The 26,859-nt window shown below is 37.2% G+C and overlaps 1 protein-coding gene across 1 annotated transcript in view; it reads left to right on the forward strand.

Annotated features, from left to right (window-relative positions):
* SYNE1 (spectrin repeat containing nuclear envelope protein 1) overlaps nucleotides 1–26,859 on the forward strand; it is a 456,320-nt gene that overhangs the window by 163,202 nt on the left and 266,259 nt on the right. Inside the window, exons 27-40 of the mRNA XM_060168000.1 lie at nucleotides 335–499; nucleotides 1,425–1,592; nucleotides 3,084–3,254; nucleotides 4,276–4,416; nucleotides 8,282–8,442; nucleotides 10,419–10,569; nucleotides 13,697–13,924; nucleotides 14,307–14,405; nucleotides 15,908–16,095; nucleotides 16,490–16,613; nucleotides 18,896–19,062; nucleotides 21,274–21,427; nucleotides 23,178–23,806; nucleotides 26,256–26,435. Of these exons, the coding sequence (XP_060023983.1) occupies nucleotides 335–499; nucleotides 1,425–1,592; nucleotides 3,084–3,254; nucleotides 4,276–4,416; nucleotides 8,282–8,442; nucleotides 10,419–10,569; nucleotides 13,697–13,924; nucleotides 14,307–14,405; nucleotides 15,908–16,095; nucleotides 16,490–16,613; nucleotides 18,896–19,062; nucleotides 21,274–21,427; nucleotides 23,178–23,806; nucleotides 26,256–26,435 (2,726 nt within the window). The remainder of the gene's footprint in view (nucleotides 1–334; nucleotides 500–1,424; nucleotides 1,593–3,083; nucleotides 3,255–4,275; nucleotides 4,417–8,281; nucleotides 8,443–10,418; nucleotides 10,570–13,696; nucleotides 13,925–14,306; nucleotides 14,406–15,907; nucleotides 16,096–16,489; nucleotides 16,614–18,895; nucleotides 19,063–21,273; nucleotides 21,428–23,177; nucleotides 23,807–26,255; nucleotides 26,436–26,859) is intronic.

The following is a 26,859-nucleotide window of genomic DNA, read 5'->3' on the forward strand; positions in this document are numbered from 1 at the left end:
CCCAATTTCACATATCCTTCTACAGTACTTTTAGAAGCATCTTTGTTGTGATCAAGGAAATATACAGACATCTAATTATGGAGGTAATTTTTTGGCACAGACAGTACTGATTTTACACATTGGGTATTGGAGTTGGGGAAACATTTCTTTCTAGCACTTGTAGACTTTGTTACAGATGTGAACAAAAAGTGAAATAAGCAGGCATTCTCTTGGTGAGTGAATGCCTGGCTCTCCTACCTCCACCTGACAAACCTTCTTAGGTTCAGTACTTTCTTGCTGGAAAGTTGTGATTCACAGTTTTATTTTGTACATCAAAGGTGTTCTTTCATTCCAGGAGATCAGAAATGGTGTTACCAAAAAAGGCGAGACTCTCAGCTGGCTGAAATCCAGGCTTAAAATTTTGATTGAAGTCTCTTCTGAGAATGAAGCCCAAAAGCAAGGAGACGAGCTGGCGAAATTATCTAGTTCCTTCAAGGCTCTTGGGACCTTGTTGTCAGAGGTAAAGCATTTACTCATCCTCTAAATGGACAGCTCGGGGTGAAGAATCTGGAAGGTTCCTTTGGGTTGCAGTTTAACAAGTAATTTTATAAAGAATGTGTAGTTTAAACAGAATAGCTCAGATACTTATGCATATGAAGATTGGTGGGGAAGATGGGCAGGATGTTTGCTTTATGGTCTGTGACGTTATTGGATGTTAGTTCAGGTTAACTATCTATATTTAAAGTACAAAGCTTATAGATCCACACTTTGAGTCTTACTAAAAGCATTCTTTCATGGTCAGTTTGAGGTTAAGAACCCAGGCTTGAGAGTCAAACGATCCCAGTTCCAGAGCTTAACTCTGATACCCCATTTCCTACGTAACCATGAGCTTGTCATTTAACATCTCTGGACCTTGATTTATGTACTTGTAAAACAGGGCTAAAAATACTTACCCAAAAGGTGGTGTCAAGAATTGAATGCAATGATGTATGTAAAGCGCTTAGTACAGTGCCTGGAACATAGTAAATAACTGATAGCTAGTAATAATAAAATATTCATGTTGAGTCAGCAGGCCAGTGAAGTCTCTTTCGGGCAAGTTCTACTCATTTTAAACTTGATATACATTTCAATGTTTATAGTCCTTTGTAGATTATACAAACCCATCTACTCCATTTCTAGTAGGGCCACGTCTACCCTTGAAAGAATATTTTTACTGACCAGGTTATCTTACGAATCTGATGAGTTTGTACATGGGACGATAATGTAAGAATGTAAAGTATAATAAATAGTTATCAGGATTTCTTGAAATCATTTATAAGCTAGCATGGAAAAATGATCACTTGGATGACAAAGTTCCCTGATTCTGAAAGATCTGAAATTCTCTACAGAAAATTAGATGTCCCTAATCTAACAGTTTGATCGATTGATTTTTCATGAAAATCTAGGTTGAAAAGATGTTAAGCAACTTTGGAGACTGTGTCTGGTACAAAGAAATAGTCAAGAGTTCCCTTGAAGAGTTAATGACTGGCTCTAAGGAAGTCCAGGAAGAAGCTGAGAAGATCTTGGACACTGAAAATTTGTTTGAAGCACAGCAACTACTCTTTCATCACCAGGTAGGATGCCTGTTTACTTCAGTGCATTTATGCAAAGTTGTTTAGTTACTGAGAACCAGAGAGATGGTGAGGAAGTCTATCCACTGACTGGAGGGGGGAAGATGGGGAGCTTGGGAGGCAACTCAGATGAATAGTTAAAAAAACTTGGCACTTCTGTCCGCTCTATTAAACACTAAATATTTTAGAACATCTTGCAAGATAAATTCTCAGCCAGAGCGATTTGATGATACCAAAAAGTTTGAGGAATATTGTGGAAGAAAAGTTGATTTTGCTATGAAAACCTTCACAAAATGGTCCTTTGCTAAATTGCTAAATTGTCCTTTTCATAACAGAGAAGGAAAGCATAAACAAACTTTCATATTTGAGATCGCTGTTCTTTTATTATGTTGCAATCTTTGCTCTTCAATTTACAACTTTGAATACATCCTGGTTTGGGAAATTATAAATTAACATGTACCAGTCCTTTCTGAAGAGTGTGCTCCTACAAAGGATTAGAACCGGAACTAAAGAAATTCTGGTACATATATTGATAATTAACAGTTTTAATCAGCTTTACTTGTCAAACTCAACATAAGTGGAAGTATGATTTTCAAATTAATGACAGAATTTTGGCTAACTTAATATGTAAGAAAATGTTAGCTAATTTTATATGTAATAATATATCAAAATGGAAGTTGCATTAAAAGTATATATAAAACAGCAGCCTTTAGGCTTTACAGATTTACTTAGTAATTATAAAAAGGCTGTGAGTCCAAAAGAAAATAATGCTTAGTGTTATATTTTCAATCACTGTAAGTGTTGTTTGGGTTTCAGTTTACTTTAAATCAGAGAAATATTAGATTATAGATATTTACATTAATATTTAAAAACTCTTCACATTTCTTGGACCAGGTGCGTGGCTATATGGGTGTGTTTACTTTGTGAAAATTCGTAAGCTGTGTTTTGAGATTTGTGTACCATTCTGTGTGTACATTATACTTCAATAAAAAGTTTATTTTAAAACATATCTTTCCCCAAATATCTCAGACTATTAATCATTCTGAATATACCCTGGAATTAAATCTCTTCATATTAGCATTTTTACAGCATGGATGATTTTAAAAAATTGGAGTTGGGACTTCGTGTTTTTAGGCAGAATATAGTTCTTTAAGGAGAATTATGTCAAATGAATAGTTCTGCCAAATTCCATCTGTAGTATTGCACGAAATATTAAATGTTATCTAAATTAGCACACAATTAAAACACTCTGGCCAAATTAATTATGCTGTTTCCCATTAAAAACATAAAATATTTATAAATGACGCCCATCTTTGATTACTATAGAGCCTTCATTACCATCTTAACTATTCATCCTAAGTTTACAATGCAGTTCGGGCCCCTGCTGCGGGAGATTGTACCTTTCCGTAACTATTAAAGTGTGGGTGTTTATGTCCCTGCCTGGGTGCTTAGACAGTTAATATTTCTATCCATCTGTTGAACAAATGCTTCCAGCAAAAGACAAAGAGGATCAATGCAAAGAAGAGGGATGTGCAGCAGCAGATCGCACAGGCTCGGCAGGGAGAAGGTGGGCTGCCTGGCCGAGTCCAAGAGGAGCTGCAGAAGCTAGAGAGCACCCTGGACAACGTGGAGCACAGCCGGGAGAAGCAGGAGCGCCGCATCCAGGTAGGAGACCGGAAGTTACGTCATGGCCTGTATTAACTTCTGGGTCACAGGTTACACATGTCCTACTAGCAGGAGCAAAGGTTTATTGTTCCCGCCTCTGAGGCGCCCGCATTCCATTAAACACTACATGAGTTATCTCTTATCTCTTTTAATCACAGCATCAGCCTTGTGAGATAGGTACCGTAATTAGCACATTTTCCAAGTGTGGATGCTTAAAAACAAAGAGAGGATTTTCTCTGAAATCACAGAGCAGGGATCAATTGTAAAGCCAGGATTTTTTTTTTTTTTTTTTTGCGGTATGCGGGCCTCTCACTGTTGTGGCCTCTCCCGTTGTGGAGCACAGCCTCCGGATGCGCAGGCTCAGCCGTCATGGCTCACGGGCCCAGCCGCTCCACGGCATGTGGGATCCTCCCGGACTGGGGCACGAACCCGCGTCCCCTGCATCGGCAGGCGGACTCTCAACCACTGCGCCACCAGGGAAGTCCCGTAAAGCCAGGATTTTAATCCACACTTGTCTGAATCCAGAAATTGATGTTGGATTATTTCACTTTTCTGGACAGTCCAGCAGTCACACCTTTATGGTTTGTTGTGTCCTTAACACATTAACTTAAAAAAGTTCTTGGATTTTTTATTTCCCCCTGCTCACCGCCTGCTGCACTTCCTTCTCTCTCTCTCTTTCATCCTTCCTTTTTTTTTTTTTTGAGAGACATTGGGAGGGTTTCTTTCTTTTGTCCCTTATCTACAGTTAAGTAATATCCTAAGAGTCATAGGACTTTACAGAAGATAAAAAAAACTCAGACTCTTAGGCCATACATCCTCTTTTGGTAGATGAATTGAGAGTCAAAAGGGGAATTCTTATAGAAGACATTAAAATCATTTTTATTCTGTGTAATTGTTTGACATTTGAACTGAAAGTTAACTGGAAGTTAATAGCCTGACAAATGAATGGAAATGTGACAATATTTTGTGATACATTCTGATAATTCATAACATCATATGTTATTTATTTTTTCTAATTTAGGTCACATTAAGAAAATGGGAGAGATTTGAAACAAACAAAGAGACAGTGGTCAGATACCTTTTTCAAACAGGTTCCAGCCACGAGCGCTTCTTGAGTTTTAGCAGTTTGGAAAGCTTATCTTCAGAATTGGAACAGACAAAGGTATATTGGCAAGACCACATAGTCCCTTGGTACCCATTATTCCCAAGAAAAACTGTGTTTCATTTCATTACTTATTATAATTATTTAATCAATTTTTATTGTTTACTTATGATTCACTCTTCAACACATTGGTCAGGTTGCTCTGGGGAATGAAAACATAAATAAGATTGAAACATCAAGATGTTTTCATTAAAGTGGGAAATAGTTTCCTAATAGATGGATAAATTTCTAAAACATCTTTCTGAAGTCAGTGATATTTTGAACTGAAACTCGAAGGTCAGGTAAGACATAGAAAAGCAGAGTTTGGGGCAGAAAACCAGCATTCCTGTAATGGGAAACGCCATGAAGTATAAAAGTGTGAGAAATGGGGATTCTCTGCTATAAAGCAGAAAAGGGGAGTGAAGTTGTAAAGGAAAGTTGGGCCACATCACAAAGAGTCTTGAAGGCCTAAAGCGTTACTCTCTAGGCTACGTGGAACCATTAGAGGTTTGTAAGGAGAGTCACATGAGCAGAGCTGTCCTTTAGGGAGATGGGTTTCTTAAGCAGGTGTAGAACATTGAAAGCATAGAAGTCTGGAGTCATGGGTTCTAGTTATAAAGTTATTGCATGCGTACATGAATAGGAACATGAATTAGGGTAATGGAGATATTGGGACAGATGTAAAAGAGACAAAGGGAAGGAAAAAAGCATGATACCCAAGGTTCTGAGCCTGACGGAGACAATGGGAGCGAGACAGGAAATTGGAGTAGCTGTTAATGGGGGAAGATGAACAACTGCATTTTGAACATATTGAGTTTGATGTCCAGTGGGACATCCAAGAGATAATATTTAGTAGGTGTGCTTGGTAAGCTCAACCCTGTAAGCTCAAACACCTTGGACACTCAGAGCAGACCAGTAAATTTGTGCGAATCATTTAGAGTTGTACAGGCCCCTTTGGTTCCTATTGCATATGTTTTGGATTTATAGAAAGACTGAATTAGTGTAGAAATGTGTTTGTCAATGTATAAGAAAGAACATTCTTACATCCATCCTTTCATAACCTTTAGCAAGGAAACCCCTGTGCTTCTGTTTTCTCACCAGTAGAAGGCTTCTGTGTCTCTTGTACTGTAAATTTGTCACTACTTCTCCTGTTATTAACTCACTGAGGAGTTGGAAGTTTTATAAGGCCACAGAATCTTTCAATTCTGTATGATTTTCATCAGCCATTTAAATAGAAATTATTTATTTTTAATTTTAATTATTTTACATATTAAAAATGTATCAGGTATCTTTTATAAATACAAACACATATATTGTGTGAATTAACACATGGGTGTTCCTCCTGGGTTCCATCCAGAGTTTCTGATACCCTGCGGCTCCAACTGCTTTGAACTGGTTTGCCAGCTATAGATGAAACAAATGTGGTCTTTTTGTCTTATTTTTAAAATTCTCCTTAGCCAATAACCTTGCATACTTTGGGATTGATTTAATGATGTGAGCTAGCAATTATTGAACATACACTATTTGCTGATCTAATCATTTGATGTTTATCATCTTCTTTAATCACCAAAATAATCCTTAGAGATTATTAATTAATTAATTAATTATTAATCCTTAGAGAGTATTACCATTATTAATCATGTGGTATAAATGAGGAAATATAAGGTACAAAGTTGTTACTGAATTTATCCAAGATCTCAGGATTACTAACTGGTGAGGTTGGGATGCAAATCCAAGAGGTCTGAGTCTAGAGCTCATAACCTCAGCCTCCATATTATATTTTCATGAAAAAACTGAGTTACTTCACTAATTGTTAATATACACTGCTGCACAAGCATATGTCATCTGGAATAATTGTTCTCTGTTTCTCTGCTTCCTTGACATTGTTAATATAGCCTTCATGCCTGTTGTAACCCTTGAGTAGTTGTGCTGAGGAACTTGAGGGCTTTCTGTCTGCCAGTGTGTGTTTATAGCAATATCATGTTTAATCTTCACAGTATGGCTTTACTGATGAGATGAAAATTCAGGGAGTGGTGTGACTCAAGGTCCCACAGCTAGTTTGTGTGTGAAGGTCAGAGCCAAGTTTCAACTCTAGACCTGTCTGATGCCACAGTCCATTCTTTCCAGCTGCACCCTGCTGCCACTCATATGTCTTCTTAGGACATAGAGATAAAGCCTTACAACATTATTCTAGTTTTGTTTAATTTGGTTTTTATCAACGTCATTCTGTTCTTCGGATTCCTCTGCATTGTGCTTTCCCCATACGTAGCTCCCACAAAAGGCTCTCAGATTGAATGTATATAAGCATTTTCAAACATAACTCTACTTTCTCCATGTGTTTTCCTGGGTTCAGGGAAACGCTAGGGGGAGAAAACACTTTTATGCTTCTTATTTTATTCATGGGGTTGTGCTGTGATTCACAGATTTCACAATTGAATCTACAATGGCAGTAAGTTCACATATAGTGATAGTAGATGCTTCTAACCACAGAATTTAATGTTGTGACATTAGTACATACTGTATTTTAGGATATTATAAATCTCTCAACCATAAGGAAGATGTACTTACTCATTTTTATTCTTTCAAATTGCAGGGTACTTCTCTGAAGTAATGTTGATCTTTCTGTGAGGACGTTAAATCTTTCAAACATGAAGATGAAGTAGTATTATGTAGTAACTGTCTTATATGGTGTTATGTAATGATTTTGAGGATGCTCTGTAGGAAAAGGTGGCTATCAGGAGTCTGACTTTTAAAAATTATTTACACTACTTATTTAGGAGAGAGCAGTTTATGATCAAAATTTGAAGCTCCTCTGATATAATCCAGGAGAAGAAATGAGACCCTAAGTTACTTTTTTTCCACTCAGGATTGTCTCTGGGTTTACCTTTTCTAATTCAGTATTCAATATATTTACCTGACAGAGTTGAGATAACTAAAATTTACCAGTGCCTCAGATATATGAAATTAATTTTTGAATTAAGGTGATTCACTATTATTGAAAATCAGTGTGTGAACTTTATAAACCATTTTATCCTCAATTTTATGTGAAGGTAGTAAAAAAAAAAAAATGATAATAGGTATGCCAGAGTGCCGGGCACTTAAAAATGAAATTGCTAATGAAATGTTAACAGTAAACTTTTGAGAAAAGTATTACTATCTGCGTTTTATGTGAAAGAGCCTGAAAAGTAATTTGCCAAAGACGAACAACTAGTAATTAGCAAATCCAGAACCCTAGTCCAGGTTTGAGTAGTTCAAAACTTATCTTCTTTCCCTCGTGTAGTATATGGATATATAGTAAACAAGATTTAACAGCATTAAGATCAGTTTATAGCTCTTTTCAGAGAACTAGTTAACAAAATGTTTTTTTAAAGATCAGTGATACTCTGTGTTGACTAAGATATCCTTCAATTAAATAAACAAGTATTTATATTCACTGGCCTAGAAATCTGTTATCTTTATGACTGAAAAAAAAAATCACTAATGATCATTGCCCAACTGGCCTGTAATAAACTAACATATGTGTAGACAAGTTAATTACTATAATGTGGCGCAGAATTCTAAACAGAAAACCCAAACCGGGAGACAAAGGAGTACACATTTTTTTGAGAATTGTTGGATAACTATGAAAGTAGTTCTCCAACTATGAAGGTCTGGTTGTGGTTTCACTTATATAAAATGAAAATAATTTAACAAAGTGTCTATTTTGGCCATAATGAAAAAAAGTCTGTTTTATTGCTAAGAATATTATATGCCAACATTCTTATATGTTTGAATCTATCTATTTATCTATCCATCTATTCTGGGGGGAGACTACAGTATGTGCAGTTTATTTGAGAGCAGAGTTTTATAGAAGATGCTGTTCTAACAATTATAATATCTTTTTTAGGAGTTTTCTAAGCGAACAGAAGGTATTGCAGTCCAGGCTGAGAATCTTGTGAAGGAAGCTTCAGAGATCCCACTTGGGCCCAAGAATAAGCGGCTGCTTCAACGGCAGGCCAAGTCAATCCAAGAGCAAGTCAAAAAATTAGAAGACACACTTGAAGAAGAGTATGTGCTTGACAAGTCCTAAACTTTCTTCTCTGAGATAAAGTTTCATACACTCTTTCCTGTATATTGTATTCAAAACATTCTTTTAAAATCTCCAAGTGTCCGTGTATTTCAGCATGTGTTGAGGAAGCAACTTACAATTCAAAAGAAAATATCACCAATAGAGAAACCAACATCTGTAACAGAGCAGAAAAATATAAGTGATGTGGTTTTTGCATCGTAAACTGATTCTGTTCATGAGAAAGCCATATCTATAAAATTTCAGTGGCCTTTGTACACTGGAGAAGGGAATCTCAAAAAAGAACCAATATTTAAGATAATTTTTTTACTGTATTATTCTGCTGTCACCTGTTAGAGGGAAGGGTAGATTTTTGGTTGTGTAGATTCTAGGCCTAAATACATATGGCATAGACCAGGCATCTTCAACTCCAAGAAGCTCACAGAGCTTGCTTACAGTGCCTCAATGTTCAAATTGTCACTGATTGTATACTATTTCCAAAAATTAATTTCAAAAATATATTTTATTTTTAAACATTTAGTGTTTAAATATCTAAAAAGAAAGAAAATAGTTTGGCCTATGGTATCCTGTTATGTACAAGATAGACACACACAAAAATTTGGAGGGGATAAACATATGACCAATGTTCCTCAAAATAATATGGCTGAATGGTTCTATTTTAAAGGTTATTTAGTGGCAAATCACCCACATGTATTGTTTTTAAGGTATAGGACATAATTTCTAGATGAGTATTAAAATGTAAAATTTGTTTTTAATACTATTAACACCTTATAATTAATGTTGTACCTGTGTCTAAACTTTAAAATTTATTAAATAATTTATTTAAGGTAAATTGTGACTTAAACCTTTAAATATTATCTATCAAGGTAGAAATAGTAAAACTTAGAGTTTATTAGAAAGGAAGTTACTTCCATTAGAAATATCCACTTGAATCTTTATTTCATTAAAAAAATTGAAATATAATAGAGCTTGAATTAACTGTACTGATGAGAGCATAGACTCATCCAGGGTATACATTTGAGGCTGCAGTATTATTGAATTTGACAATCAATGATGCCATTGTATTTTCCTTGATGTCTTCAAGTGCCTTTTGGTAAACAGGGAAATTCCTTCTTTTTTTTTAACCCAAGGACTTAACAGTTCAATGATATACTCTTAGTTTCCCAGTCTTTTTCTAAACTGAAAGCCATAATCACCTGGTTATATATGCATAACTATCCCATGGCTATATGTGCATAACTAATACAAACTGGGAACCTGTAATTGAAATTTTATTCACTAGATTTATTACAAATAAGTCCCAAATTGTCTAAAAGCAGTTAGGGTGCTCATGTACAAGAATTTATAAAGTCTTTTAGAATCAAGATCATACAGACATCTAAGAATAGCTGAAATTGTTATAGATAATAGATTGCAGCCTCCACTCTAATAACAGGAACAGTTCCTGCACGGCAGCATGGGATTCAGATTACAAGCGTTATCTTGCTTCATAAAGATGTATTTTATAAAGATCTCTGAGTATAAAGCATCACTGCAGTATCTCTCCTCTAAGAGCCAAAGGGCCACGTTGACAAAAGTAGGACTGTTAAAAAAACTGTGTGCACTGGAATCTAGGTGAGAAGTTTACTAAAATAAGTCTGGCAACTACTGTTCGCATGCACAGTTTAACAAGATTATGCCTGGATTCAAACCCTTTGGACCCAGCAATATTTTGTTCAAAGCACAGTTCCATCCATAACATAGCTTAGTGCTACCTCATTCTCAGAAGAGACAGGAATACTTGAGGACTGACTAACTCAGATCAAATGTGTATTTTTTTCCCCCTGTTCTAATAGTTTCAGCTTTGATGTGGTCACAGATGTCTTCACTATCTTTTCACCTGGTGATTTAAAGGAAAATGTATTGTTTTTCTCTATTAAGATACTGCATTTTATTTACTTAATTTGGTTAATTTTAGTATTAAAACCATGGAAATGGTGAAAAACAAGTGGAATCATTTTGGCACTAATTTTGAGACCCTGTCCGTCTGGATAACTGAGAAAGAAAAAGAACTCAATGACTTGGAAACTTCGTCATCTGCCATGGACACACAAATCAACCAAATTAAGGTGACCTGCTCACAAGTTACATTTATAATCCATGTCTAGGTTTTAAGAGCACCTTTCTTACATTTCATCAAATGCTATTTGTCCCCAGAACAAATCTGTCATTGCTATGTGACTCTATTAAAATTAACTTCACACAAAATGCTGAGCTAAAAGGTCTTGATTGACACTGGGCAACACTTAATAGATGGAATTATGTATTAATATTGTCTGGCTTATGCATTCAAAGTCATTATTGTGTGCAATATCATTAAAATGTTTTTATGGTTACATTATTCTTTTCCTTGATTTTGAATTAACCCCATTAGAGTGCCCTGTTGATGGATTTATACGCCATGAAATGTGTTCATCGTCTACAACCTTATTTTTAAGAACTATTCTAAATGTCTAGCTCAAGTGTTGGTGGCATTTACCCTCACCAGCCACAAGGAGGGGTTGGAGAAATTACTTTCTTCACGTGAAGCCATCAGATTCCATCGATCTAATGCTGGCATTTATGATGCCCTTGGGGGCATGGACTGAGACGCTCTGATATGTTATCCTCCAGTTCTAAAATAACCAAGTACATAGACTGTCATCGTCCATTTCATTCAAGTAGCTTAAGAAAAAAAATGGGCTGAAAGAAATGAATTCTGAATGTTCATTTCTCTTTCTTTTATGCTATTTTTACACAACACATTTTCACAGTTCAACCGCTTCTTTTTCTAACTCAGCTCAATTTTTTTGGAGTGGGAAAACCCTTTGCCATTTCATTCGATTAAATATAGTAAAATAAATACCAAGGGGAGGGAATGTTTCGCATTACGACTCAGAACAAGTCATTGCCATGTGCACAGTGGGAGGAGGCAATATTGTTTAGCTAAGATTACAAGCTGTGCAGATTGCCTATCACGCATCTTCTGCAGTCAAGGATACATGGAGTCTGGTGTATGCAGTCTAGCTTATGTCTTGTGTGATATACTAGGCAAAACAGATGCCCAGCCATTAAAGAATGAAATATGTTTAATCTTTAAAACTGTTTTTAAAAGTTGCCCTTTAATTCTAAGAAAACAAAGAATAGCGCATTTAAATAGTTTTGTCTCAATATTCTTCCTTCAGAAATTTTTGACATACACCCTTTAACTTGTCTATCCTTCCTCTAATTCATTTTTCTATTTTCTTAAACCTTAATTCCAGAACTTCTGAAATATGTCAGCGATCAAATGTCATCACATTGCTTTTAAGAAACAAAATGATTAAGTATTTTATTTTTAAGTATATAAACATTCAGTTGTGGATTTCTATGCCGTCAGGCTGAAATACATTTTAATATTCCAATATGACACTTGGAAAACTATCTAAAAATGAATAGGAGTATCAGGAAAAATATATTTGCTAGAAATAAGCAAAGATAGAGTTGAATACACTGCACTGTGGAGTTGAGGCTCATAGGTTCCCTTTCTATTTCCAAACAGAAGATTACATTATAGGAAATATTCAAAATATGTTAACACTTGTCATAGTATTTTCACTTCAAACTCTTAGGATTAAAATTAATGAAGCATTTGAGTGTTGTTGTGAAGATATTTACCTATAAGCCCATTTTTGTTCTTTATTACATGCTATTCCAAATTGACTAATTTCTTATTCCTAATTGATAACTCACAAATGATAAGAACATACACTGGGTTCATCTTCCATCTTCTCTTCGTGGATTGGAAATTTTTTCTGCCACAATCCAACAATATAATTATATAGTTTGCATCTATGAATTTGTTAATGGCATATATTACTCTAAGAACTAAGAACTTTGATCTTAACTAAGATGGTTTCACTGAGCTGTTGGAAGCACCTAGAACAACTATTAGCACATAAAAAACTCAAAATACATTTGTTGAATTATGAGTAATTTTTCCAAAAAAAATCATCTTAAAAAACAGCAAAACAAAGAAAGATTGTATTAATGCTCAAACAACAAATATCTATCAGATATACCACTATAGTCATGAATATGAAAAATAAAAACAAACAGCTGATGTGTAACTGGCACTAATCTGATGCCAGCTATTTCCAAGAGTCTTATCTAAACAGAAGTTATTTCTGACTCTGTTGTCTCATCTAGACAGAAGTCACACATTTATTTTTTCTAGGGTAACAGTATTTTCTATTTAAGTTATTTGAAACTGAGACTTGTCTGAATTTTTGGCTTTATTTTGATTGAATGGTTTGGCTCTTTTTCTCAGAGAAACAGTTTTTCTTCTCTTATAAATAAATAAACCTCTGTTTATAAGAGGCCCCCCCAACACACGCGCACGCGCACGCACACGCACGCGCATGTGCCCACTTTCGGTACTTTTCTTGGGTTGGCTAATAGGTAAAATGTCCTCCTGCCCCAAATGGAAATCATAGTCTGTAGGCTCCTTACTGTAGAGTCTGCAGCTAGTGAATACAGTGGTGGTTCCCCAAGTGGATTTTCTGGGTCAGCAGCAGTGCATCACCCGGGAAGTTGTCAGAGCTGCGAAGTGGGCCCTGCCTGAGACCCAGGGAGTCTGACTCCCTGAGGTTGGAGCCAGGAGACCCTAATGTATTCCAAATTTGGAAACCATTGGCATAAAGTATAGGTGATAAATATGAAGAGACTGGGTTTAGGTAGGAGCAGAATCAGAAAAGCTTTTAGTTTGGTAAAATATGAAATACTCAGCTTCATTTTAGGAAAATTAAATGAATGCCAATATTAGCATTCCTATGCGTTTGGGAACATACTACTTCCCAGACCAGTTGGTCAAAACTCTTGACTCATAGGATAAGCAGAGAATTCTCTGTACCTTCAGAGAGACTGTAAGAGTTCCAGGGACATGTTCTTGCTTCACTGTGAGCAGGGGTGGCCTTTTCTCCTTATTCTCCATCCAGCAAGTATGACCACCACCAGTTTGTATTTTTCAGACATTGTCTGCATACCTATCCTCCCCAAAGGAGGTCAGGAAACACATGGTGTTTGTTTGTAGCTAGCTGCTTTCTAATGGTGCAAGTATGTTGAAATGTCAGTTAAGGAAAAATTCTGCTGATTTTCTCTCTCTGCAGATGATTATATCATTTCAGGAAGGCAGGCTTGCTCAGCCTACATTGTCATTTTTCTTGTTTTAAATATTAGGTCACGATTCAGGAAATAGAAAGTAAGATCAGCAGCATTACAGGACTAGAAGAAGCAGCTCAGTCTTTTGCTCAATTTATTACCACTGGAGAATCTGCTCGAATCAAAGCCAAGTTAACACAGATAATAAGATACTGGGAAGAACTCCGAGAACATGCACAGAGTCTGGAAGGAACAATCCTGGGACATTTATCTCAGCAGCAAAAGTTTGAAGAGAATCTTAAAAAGGTAACAATTGGTCCTTGCATGCTAAAGTTACCTATTTCACATTGCATTTTATCAATTGTCCAGAAATAATGGAATAAGGAAAAGACACAATTTGCCAATTATTTACCAAGTTGTCAGTGATGACTGAGTTTGTAGTTTATATGTAACCTTTTTTCAGGGAATATAAAAATGCCATTATATATTGTGTTCAGATAGGTATTAAGTCTTAATTATATTTCTTTCAAATAGTGGAACACATTGATTTGGGTTTTTTTTTAAAATAGATTTTATCATCACACTGAATGTTATCCAGAAAAGATAGGCATGCTGTTTCCCCAGTAACCTTCTCTGCCTTGATGTATGTTTTCCCCATCATCATTTTTATATATTACCAATGTTTTAGATCCAGCAGACTCTGTCTGAATTTGAAGATAAACTTGCTGATCCAATTAAAATATGTTCTTCAGCTGCAGAAACATACAAAGTTCTCCAAGAACATATGGTACGAGCATGTTTCAACGTTTCTTCTTATTTACCTACTCAGAAATGTGATAATTCCTGCTTGAAAGGAAAACAGTAAATATTTTTATTAGAGTTAAAATTGAAAAAAATTGTATGTTCCTTGAGGAATAATATAGATCAAACATATTCACTTCATATAACACAAGAAATATAACTGTGCAAATAAGTTTTCATTAAAAATGTATTTTAAAGTGTAGTCATTTAAGATATATTTCTCTCTTATAATTAGAACATGTAACTTTTTCAGATTATAGCTGTAATAAGCCCTGTTACCTCTTGCCAACATTATAAAAAATTAAATGTGCAGAAAAATATGTATACGTTTGCATGGCAGATTTCAGATTCTAATCCACTACACTCAGATGTGCAAAGATCATGTCCTCACTGATCTTTTCCACAATGGCTAGCTTTTTTGATCTGGTCCCTGAACTGGTAACCACTGTGAGATATTTTGCAAAGCAATAGATGCCTCTGGAAGAATTCAGAGGAAGGAGCAAAGCAAGAGAATCATGCACAAAGAAATACTCAAAAGATGTGTGTTAATTAATAAACCAGAAAAAAAAATATATATATAATCCCTATTATGTGTGCATGCATGCACAAATACAGAGAAAGGGGCCACAGTAATAGCAAACAGTTGACAAAAGCACAAGTGGAAGAGAAAGTGGAATTTATATTGTTTGAATATTTATCATAACAATGCATTATTGTGTTACTTATGTAATTTTTAAAAGAATAACCCCCAAATGAGGAAAAGTAGGAAAATTAGATTGGATAGAATTATTTTAATAGACAACTAAGTTAACAATTGAGTACCAGAGAGGATAATATTGTATGTTTCTAATATTTGGATTTCCTAAAGCAAGTTATTTTTCTCTATCTTGATTTTCTGATCTGTAAAATGGGGGCAAATGAAAGAACATACCTCTTATGGTTCTTATGAAGATTAAATGAGATAATATATATAATGTACATAACACAGTGCCTGCCACATTCTCAGGTTCCCTAATTGTTCTTATCATGGATTCCTGACGGCAGCTATGTCAGCCATAACTTCCCATATTTTTTTTTAATAAAATTACAGCATGTTGCATGTAGCTCTTATAAATTAGGAGTAGGGTTTTTAAAAATATATTTGGTATAACATGAATAACAATTTTCACAAATTATCTAAATCCTTAAGGGAAAGTTGTAATTATTCAGTAAACAGCAACAAATTCTTATTTGGGGAATAGTCTCTCCATTCTCACCTTTGACTTCTGCATTTATGAAGTAACTTGCTTGTCACTTTCACTATGTCTCGCTGAAAATCATGGGCAGAGAATTTTTTTTGCTGAAAATCATGGGCAGAGACATATTTTAGTACCATTGCTGTTTATTATGCCTTTGCGAAAACGTTTGGTGATAACGGGTCTCAAAGAAAAACTTAGGTCTCCTTTCTTGATGCTATGCTTTCATGGAACTCTTTTGCTCTCACATCAGGATCTCTGTCAGGCCCTGGAATCACTGACCAGCACGGTGGCTGCCCTGTCAGCCAGCGCCCGCAAGGTCTCTCACAGAGACTCCTCCATCCAGGAGGCTGCAGCCCTGAAGCAGAACTATGAGTGTTTGCTGCGTCAGACCAAGGAGAGACAGATTGTGCTCGAGAAGCTGCTGGCCCACTGGCAGAGGTGAGCAGCCTTCCTTCTCCAGTTGGCAGCCAGGGTTTCAATAGCTACTCCTAACTAGGAAATTCTGGACTTCAAGTGATGGGACATGATCATCCCGCATGTAAAACTCATCAACTCATGTGCCTACCATGGGAAGACATTGATCTTCATTATAAGATGAAGATCCCTGATTGTGGAGGGGATGTATGAGTATCTTTACACATTGCACACATCTAAACACATGTGCAAGTTCATACACAAACATGAAAGGAGTGGTTTTTCCACCTTCACGTCTAGAAAAAGACAACAAACACTGTGGTATTTATAATGGTTACTGTTGAACCCCTCAACTTCAGAAAAGTTTTCAAGTATGATAATTTTGCATGAATTTGTTTCTTATCTCTGCTTTGTGTAGGCTAGAGAAAGAACTGTCTACCTTTTTGACTTGGTTAGAGCGATGTGAAGCTATAGCCAGTCCCCCAGAAGCCAACATTTCTGCAGACAGAGTCAAGGTGGAGAATGAACTTCAATTAGTACAGGCAAGTTCAAGGAAGTGAGAGGAAAATGAAATGCTCTTTGTTATGGTTGCGTTGTAAAACAAAATCAAGTACGAAATCCCTTCTGCAACTTAACTTCTTGTTTTCGTTTCATGATCCTGCAAAGAAGAGCAGCCCTGACCTGAAAGACAAAGTCATGGTGAACTTTGTGATGATAAGTTTCCATGATGTATTAGAAAATCCTGTAACATAATGTCTGGCACTTGAATGCAAATTATTGGCAGGGGAGTTGAAGGAGAAATGGGTAGAAACGTAGATGAAACAAGGTTGACCATCAGTGAATAATTTTTGAAGTTGGGTAATAGCTGTATTCCTTCTACTTTTGCATTTGTATGAATTGGGGGTAGTAAAAAAGTCACAGTAATGATTATTTTCAAACAAGACACCATAAAATGAATAAACACAAATGCAGAAGATAGAAAGACAAAGAATACTGGCTTATTACGTTCTTGAAGAAGCCAACATTTTATACTTAAAATAATCTTTAAGTATTACTGAAACTACAGACAATGTTACTGATTTCTGGAGATTAATGACTTGCTTTAAGCGATGCTATCCGTGCCAGAAAATTCAGCAGGCAGTATTGCTTCACGAAAGATATTTATTGTGTAACAGATTTACACCCCAACTTTCTCCCATTACCTTTTACTAAATGTTTAAGAGGAAACTAGTGCTTTTAGTTTTCATAATTGCTTCTCTAAAAACTCCATCAGAGCATGTCTGTAGCATCTGATCCTATCCCCCCATCTTCAGATGTTCTCCTACCTTGACTTTGAGGGTTTCTCACACTCTTGGTTCTCCTGCCTTTCTAGTTTATCAAACACCAATGTTCTGCATTAATCTCCCAAAAAGTCCCTGCTCAGAAACCTCCAGTGACCGTCCTGCCTGAGGATAAAGGGCAACCCTCAGTCCACAATCCAGTGTTTATCTTCTTATAAATGCATTGTGGGCTGTTCTAAGAAGGGAAGTCATAGCTCCTTTTCTTAAAAATGATACAAAGATATCTGCCCATATAAAACTGTATTCCTGGACTTCCCTGGTGGCACAGTGGTTAAGAATCCACCTGCCAATGCAGGGGAGACGGGTTCGAGCCCTGGTCCAGGAAGATCCCACATGCTGCAGAGCAGCTAAGCCCGTGTGCCACAACTACTGAGCCTGTGCTCTAGAGCCCGTGAGCCACAACTGTGGAAGCTCGCGTACCTAGAGCCCATGCTCTGGAACAAGAGAAGCCACGGCGATGAGAAGCCCGCACACTGCGACGAAGAGTAGCCCCCGCTCGCCGCAACTAGAGAAAGCCCACGCGCGGCAACAAAGAGCCAATGCGGCCATAAATAAATAAGTAAATCAGTAAATAAATAAATAAACAAAATACAACTGTATTCCTACATGTCTCTGTGTGGAAAACAGTGCTATACAAATTAGAGGACCAAGATTGGCTCCCATCCAGGCACTGTGTCAGCCAAGCTGCCTCCCTCCCATGGTCTGAACGTTCCTTGTACATTCCCACCTCCTGGCCTGTGTCTTCATCCAGCTCAGCGTAAGTTCTGGCTCTCCTTTGAGGTCTTTCCTGTTGTCCATAGGCTGTGTACTCCTCCCTCTGATACCTGTAGCGATTTTGCTTGTATCACACGTGTGGCCTCGCTAGGGAGGGGAAAGAAAACATTTTGACAAGCATCAACTATGTGCCGGGCTACAACTGTCTATATAGTGCTTATCTTTTATCTCTTATTAGGTAGGGACCACAGCTTTTATGCACCACTCACATCACCTAAGAGGGTCATTGCCTGATTTAAAAATGAGTAGTTCTGTTGCACGAAAGCAAAATGAAGACCCTTTAAGTTCCCTGGTTTGGCCTAATGTAGTCTCTAAACAGAGAGACACACTGTGTTCCCAGTACCTAGAATTGTACCTCTGTCATTGTTAGATATGCTTTGTTTTTCTTCAGCAACAGTTTTTCTTTGATTCTTTTCACCTACTCAGTTTCTTTATTCTGAAAGAAATTCTACAGCTTCTAAATTTGCCTAACTTAATATAACCCAGGCACTGGGAAACTCATTCAGGTTTCAGCAGCATTTTTAATGCTGCATTAGAGGTTAAGTGGATCCATTTCTAAACCAAGGGATAAAAACCCTTTTTAGCCTGGTTCCAATGACCTCCGTTTTGCAAGAACACAAAGCCTTTGGATAGCAACCACCTGTGTCACATGGTCCTTCCTGGTCAGTCTCATTGGGATGAGATCTGTAATCCATTCTGTTTTTTCTCAGGGGCTGCAAAATGAAATTGTATCCCAGGCCTCAAACTACAGCAACCTATTGCAACTAAAGGAATCCCTGTTCTCAGTGGCCTCCCAAGATGATGTGAAAATGATGAAACTACATTTGGAGCACCTGGATGAGAGATGGAGAGACCTGCCTCAGATAATCAGCAAAAGGTTTGGTTTCAAAAAAAGCTTCTAGTATTGTTCATTATTTTCAATGGTGAGCATATAAATTAAGAAAGCCTAGCTTTGTTTACTTTATTTAACCCAATTATTCAGGGCATAATTATAGAAGGGAAGAAAACTACTTTATTCGTCATTTTAAAAATCAAAGTGCTTCATAATTAGTATTTCTAATGAACCTCAATTCAAAATTCTAGTCTTGCAATCCGGGCAGATGATCAAATTAGCTGAATAATATTGAAGAGCAGAGGATTACTTGGGTTTGTATTATTATTGCCCAAGCTGTTTATGTACAGGAGAAAAAAGGTAATTAAAATTTTGGCTCACATGTTATTTCTCAACAGAGGATATGTGTTTTTTTTTCCCATTTCATTTCTATATAGATCTTTGTAGAGAGCAGGGAAATTATTATTATATTAAAAGGAGACAAAAATGGATTAAATGTTAATTGACTAGATGATTAACAATTGACATTTATTCCTTTCTAAGATGCCAGAAAACAAATTTTTGACTTAAATTGGTATTGATTGCCCATGTAATCTTGAATAAGGCATTTAACCTTTCTAGTCAATTTTTAATTTATTTATTCAGCAAATATTTACTGAGTTTTTACAATGAGTATTGCACTCTTCTGAGTGCTGGGGTTATAGCAACAGTAAACAAAGTTCTGCTCTTCACCTCCGTGGAACTTGTATTTGTTCCATTGTCTATTCATTCATTCATTCAATTAGCAAATGTTTATTGGGTACCTGTTGAGTACAAGGCACCATATCAGAAATTGAAACCGTAAAAATAAATAAAACCTGACCTCAACTATTTTAGAGATCAGCATGAGAATAGCAAGAAATCCAATGAGAGGTGAGCACAGGATATTATGGGAACAAAAAGAAAGGACATTTGAATGGGTTCATGAAAGGCTGACAAAAGGTTTCGGTGCCAAACTCTTGAAAGATGAGTAATTTTTTGTAAAATAGAGGAGGATCTGCCTTCTGCCTGTCTCCCAGAGGGAAAGTAAAGGGTTTTAAAATGATACAAATGTATAAAAGCATTAAAAATATAGTATATGCTTGTAAAGATAATGTGTAGAAGGTTTTGTAAGGATTAAAACATGAAAGTCTATTTAAAAAGTTGGACTTTGGATATGAGCCATTGTAACAAATATTAATATTTGATTAAGGTATTATTCTTAATGCCAGCTTTGGACTCTGACCTCAGATCACCTATTGTTTATCCATCTAATTTATTACACAAGCAGTGATTGATCCCTGACCCTATCCCAGGCACCTTTCTTGGTACTAAGGATATAGCAGTAAGCAAAGCAAGTAAAGTCCAATCTCTTATTCAGTGAGGAAGAGGATAAATGTATCATTAATCAAATGAATGAACAAGACTGTTTCCGGTGGTGTTCAGTAATATGAAAACAACAAAATGGGGTTATATGTCAGGGACCGTGGATTGGGTGGCCAAGCCACATCTCAGGGGACGTGACATCTATTAAGATCCAGATGCTGTGTAGGAAGCAGGTACTTTGGGGGCAAAGGATACAGGCAGGGGGAGCCAAAAGTCTCTAAGACAGTAGTGAGCTGGGATATTGGGGAAACAGAGATGAGGGGCACCGTGAGGCCTCGCTGTGTCAGATGAGGGCGCAGGAGTTGATTACGTGGGATCCTTCGTAGGCCACAGTAAGGAGTTCTGGAGTTTTGCCTTCCTATGTGCAACAGGAAATTGCCCCCGTGTCTAAGCTTGGCAGAGAACGTTCTGATTACATTAAGGTCATTTCTGGCTTTTACCTACAACGTGGATTGAGGGAGGCCGTGGTGGCAGGAAGGAGGCCAGTGTGGCAGTAGTTGGAGGCAAGGCGACAGATGAAGGGAGTTAGACCAGAATGTAGAAGCGGAGAGAAGAGCACAGAACGTACCGTGATGGGGGTGCCAACAGGATCGACGCAGAGCAGATGTGGTGGTAAAGAAAGGGAGGGACGAAGGGTGACGTGTAGGACCATCTGGGTGGATGGTGGTCACATTAACCGAGACAGGGAAAGTGTGAGAGAAACGGGGCTTGAGAAGTAGAAAACATCAAGAGTTCCGGTCTGTCCATGTATGACAACACTGCTTTTGCCCTTGGTTAAGCTTATTCCAAAAAACGTATCATCATTCTGTCCAGCTGTGGGGCATTTTAACTTCAACACCTTTCTGTACATAGGATTAACTTTCTTCAGTCTGTGGTCGCTGAACACCAGCAATTTGATGAACTGCTGCTTTCCTTTTCTGTCTGGATTAAGCTGTTCCTCAGTGAATTACAGATGACTTCTGAGATAAGCATAATGGACCATCAGGCAGCTCGTACTCGACACAAGGTAAAGTGCATTCTTTTAAGACTGAAGAATTTATTTGTAAGAGAGAGCTCTTGAATTATAAAGGGATGCAACATTAAAAAAAAACACTTGACAGCAATTTAACTTCTTACTAATATGCAAATGTTTAAATAATTGAGCATATGGGTCCAGGCAATGTGTTATACAGACAAACAGATAAAGCTACTTCAGATAAAACAGGCAACCACCTTAAGACCCTGTTCCTTCAAAGGGGAGCAAATGATTCGTAGGGTGAAGTGATAAGAATGTTCCTTTTTTTAGCTTCGTTTGCTTTGTTCCAATGCTGAAAACTGCTACTGAATTCCAATGCTTTAATGATAGAGTTTTTCTGAATTACTCTTTAGCCTGAAAGTTATTTAAAATTTACGATTTATTTTCCTTATTTATAATTTATACATAATATCTATCCAGGCATCAAAAAATAAAACATTTAAAAAAACAGATACTGACCATCAAACATTGGGATAGTCGGAGATAAGCTACATAGGAAGCTTATAACAATATTTAATAATAAAACACTTAGTATTTATTGAGTGCTGACTCTGCGCTGGGTTCGCTAATTAGTTTTACCCAAAGGAAAAGTACTTCCTCATATATTCCTGTTAGGAGTCAGGGATGCTGTCTTACTTAATGACTTACATTTCAAAGGGATGGCTCCCCCGTCCTTGAGAAAGATATTCTGAGTTGTAAAGCTGGCCAGAGGTTTTAAAAAAATTTACACCGCAAAGGGGCAGACAGTGGATTTGTAAATTTTCTAACGTAAATGCTCAAAGAAGCCCTCAAAAGTTTAGTAGTCAAGCTGAGGAGAATATTTAGGCCACTGTGGTCAAGATCAAGACAGATGATGATTTGTCTTTAATGGGAACCATGCTGAGATCGTTGGCAAATCTCTGCTGGATTTTAAGCCAGATTTATTGACAGCTAGCCAAATTTCCTATACAACAGGCTCACCCTGGTTAATCTACATCAGTTTAAAAAGAAGGCAGCTAACACTTGTGCAGGTTTCTACCTGCCTTATTCACTACCTCTGAACAGGTGTTAATGTTCATCTGTTGCTTACACTCCTTCCCTACAAACTGTTAAAATTAGCTCTAATATATACATAAATATTGTAATTTGTATATAAATAAATTACAATATGTAAAATTTAAATATATGTATTATATATAATAGAGCTTAGCTCTAATATATAACTACTATAATTTTTATATAAATATATTATTATAATATTTACAATGTAAATATTTAACATGCATTATATATAATAGAGCTAATTCCATATATTAATAATTCTAAATTAAAATTAATTAATTCTAAAATAGAACTAATTCTATATATATTTTAGTTATATTGTAGGCATATGTATAGTTAAAAGAAATAAAATATTTGGAAGATTTTAAAAGATATATACATCTATGTATGATGTATGTATACACACATATGTATATAATTATATATATCTATAATTTCTTTTAACTATTTCTATCCACAAAGAAATTATTTTCCATGGAATGAATTAGTTCCAAATGAGAGTTATGCTTTATGTGAAATATGTAGATAAACAAAGCAAAACAAAAGAAATTTAAAAACTGTTTCTACAAGGTTCGCCATAGTTGACCTTTATGCCGTCCATTGCGTTTAAAATGTATCTTGACATCACAAATCCTGACGATATCTGTGTCAGTAAAACAGTGTATCTGGGGAATCAATAACTAACTCTCTCCTCTTCCAGGACCATGCAGCAGAAGTAGAGAGCAAAAAGGGAGAATTGCAGAGTCTGCAGGGTCACCTAGCGAAGCTGGGTGCTCTGGGCCGCGCTGAGGACCTTCACCTCCTCCAGGGCAAAGCGGAGGACTGCTACCAGCTGTTTGAGGAGGCCAGCCAGGTCGTGGAGAGGCGGCAACTTGCCCTCTCCCACTTGGCAGAATTCCTGCAGGGCCATGCCTCTCTGTCAGAGGTTCTCCACCGGCTGAGGCAAACAGTGGAAGCAACCCACAGTATGAATAAGAAACAGTCTGACTTATTAGAAAGGGACCTCAAGGATGCTATCCGAGATGTGAAAGCATTAGAAGCTACTGCCATCAGTCTTGATGGCCTTCTTACCAAAGCCCAATACCATCTCAAAAGTGGAAGTTCTGAGCAGAGGACTTCCTGCAGAACTACAGCTGATCATCTCTGCTTTGAATTGGAGAGGATCCAGAACCTTCTGGGAACCAAGCAGAGTGAGGCAGACGCCCTGGCGGTATTGAAGAAAGCCTTCCAAGAGCAGAAAGAGGAGTTGCTGAAAAGCATTGAGGACATCGAAGAAAGGACTGACAGAGAGCAGCTGAAAGAACTAACCCGCCAAGCGCTTCAACAGAGGTGAATGGAAACTGCGTGGAAGCCGGTTGTCTCGTGTACTTTTTATTTGGTCTGGAATGAACTCTTGTGCAAAACTATAATAGTACCAGATTTAGCTACTTATTTTAAAAATGTTTTGAGGGGACTTCCCTGGCGGTCCAGTGATTAGGACTCTGTACTTCCACTGCAGGGGCACGGGTTCGATCCCTGGTCGGGGAACTGAGATCCCGCATGCCTCGTGGCCAAAAAAAAAATATTTTGAGGTTAAAATTAGTGACTATTTTAACACTTAAGAAGTACTAAAATGTCCTTGTTTTCCTTAAGGACTTTCCTAAGAGGTATATATAAGCCACTCTTATTTACCATAGAGTATATTGATCATATCATCTATTTTTAAGCAGTTTTTAACTGATAGAAGAAGGGACTCGTCTTCTGTAACAAGAATGAAAGGCAGAGGAGAAAGAAAGTGAAGTAGATTTGTATTTCTGGTGGTAAAATATGAGGTAATTTTTCCCGGTGGCTTCTAGCCTCTCAGAAAGGACTGGAGTGAGGTCCTTAGTTGAGAGTGAGTGACAGGAAGTTGTGGGGAGAAAACGTAGGGAAAAATGGGGATGAAGCCTCTGGTGCTTGGTAAGTGATAAGCTGCCATTTGAGATTTGTATTCATTCACTTGAAGGGGAACCAAACAGCCTGGCAAAGTGGTTCTCCCCCACTACTTTTACCTGTTTGCTTAGAGGTGTGGAGAATGCAGAGAAGTGGGTTTAAGCAAAGTCGGGGTTTTGTCAGGTGAGATTAACAGAGAAGCTAGGGGGTCAAAGTTATATTTCTGCAGTAAATTTGAGAAGTAATTTTTTACTATAGCGGTCTTTTCAACCTTCTTTTTCCTTCTCAGTAGAACTTCTCCCCACTCATCTTCTCAGCATTGCTTTCTCTTGCCTTTTTCAGGGGGCAAAGAAACAGCAGAAATGCATTCATGCTAAGGCGCCCGTAATTGATAAAGATTATATTGACCCTGCCACAGTCATTGCCATTTGCTTCCTTTTAACCAGAATCAAACATCAAGCTAAGGCTTTGGTTAGGTGATAATGACTCCTGAGGTTATATGCCTCATGGGCAATAAGCTATCTGACTAGCTTAGCAATAAATTTACAAAAGGGAATAAAATTTGGGAAGGAAAAATGGCCTCCAGAGTAAGGGTAGAAGGACGAGCGAAGTGTGGCAAAGGAGCAAATGGCTCAGCCAGGAAATGAGCGGAAGGGTTGGTGCTGCACGGCCCTTCCTCGCAGGCTCGGTTCCAGCAGACCAGGAGATCCTAAAATTGCTGGAGGAGGCCTGGGTTGGGCTCGAGAGCCACGTCAGTACCCACAACACTGAACTCACCAAGGTTGCGCAGAGGCTACGGAAAATGTTGCTTGGAATCTATTGATCATTAAATCCCAGTCATATATACTCATGTGTTACTGGGTGACCTTGAGCAAATCACCTCTCTTCTTATAAAATGGAGCTATTTTGATAATGCCTGCTCCTAGCCGCTTTGCTTTGGGAATTAAATGGGATAATACATATAGTCAGCACTATACCAAAATGCAAGAACTACAAGAGTCAGTGGCTGCCTCTCTGTGACCACTTTGTTTACAAATACTCAAATATTAATATATTAAGGACCAAAAAAACCCATGATCATTTTCTAGTGGTAATCTTTTCAAAAAGTAGGTAAAGTTTTATTTTTAAATATTACTATTAATATGAGTCGAACTTCATGGCACAGAAGAATTTCTTTTTTTTTAATTTCTTTTTTATTTCTTTTTATTTTTGGCTGTGTTGGGTCTTCGTTGCTGTGCGTGGGCTTTCTCTGGTTTCAGGGAGCGGGGGCTACTCTTCGTGGCGGTGCATGGGCTTCTCATTGCGGTGGCTTCTCTTGTTGTGGAGCACGGGCTCTAGGCACGCAGGCTTCAGTAGTTGTGGCGCGCGGGCTCAGTAGTTGTGGTTCGCGGGCTCTAGAGCACAGGCTCAGTAGTTGTAGTGCACAGGCTTAGTTGCTCTGTGGCATGTGGGATCTTCCCAGACCAGGGCTCGAACCCGTGTCCCCTGCATTGACAGGCAGATCTTAACCACTGCGCCACCAGGGAAGTCCCCAGAAGAATTTCTTACCAATGACCTTTCAATAAGTACTCACCTACTTTACGTCCAATGTCGGCCCTAGTCAAAATTCTTATACCACCAAAGCAAAATAGAAAGAGAATACAAACTTAATAGCAGTTTGAAGGTCAATAGTAAGAATGACTTAAAATGTTTTTAAGGTAAAGTCTGAATTATGCAAAGTTAACTTTAAAAACATTTTTATCCATTGATATACATGAATTGCTCTGTTAAAAGCTTTTCTAGCTACCAATATGCATGCTTTATGGAAAGGAAATACTAGTTCACTACCTTTAGTAAATTAATGATAAAATAACATTTTAATTTGCAGGTTGAGAGTTTTCAATCAGTTAGAAGATGAATTGAATTCTCATGAGCATGAACTATGTTGGCTGAAAGACAAAGCTAAGCAAATTGCTCAGAAAGATGTAGTCTTTGCACCTGAAGTCGACAGGGAGATAAACCGCTTAGAGGTTACCTGGGATGACACCAAAAAACTAATTCATGAAAAGTAAGTAAAAAACTTCTCAGTTTTTGTTTTTAACTTTCTACTTAATTTATGACATTGGGCCATTGCCTGTTGATTTGCGTTGGTGTGATCAAGAGTTTAATATCTTTTGCCAACTTAGGTATTGTGTCTATTTAGTAACATTAAAAATTTAGTCCTACAGAACTTTGTTGAGGAAGTTGTCTTGAGATAACAATTACATACAAAATTTGATGCTTAAAATCCAGAGTTGTCAACAGTTACAAAGTGCCACCAGGAGAGTCTTAACCCCTGATTTTCTTTTTCATTTTGTTGTATTTGTTTGTAATTGAGGTATGTTTTACATACGGTAAAATTCATCCTTTTAAGTGTATACCCTTAAACTGTAGAAGTTTAACAAACTCATGCAGTTGTGTAAATATCACAACTATCAAATTTCACAGTAACA

The sequence above is a fragment of the Lagenorhynchus albirostris genome, chromosome 12 (genome assembly GCF_949774975.1).
Source record: "Lagenorhynchus albirostris chromosome 12, mLagAlb1.1, whole genome shotgun sequence".
NCBI lineage: Eukaryota > Metazoa > Chordata > Mammalia > Artiodactyla > Delphinidae > Lagenorhynchus > Lagenorhynchus albirostris.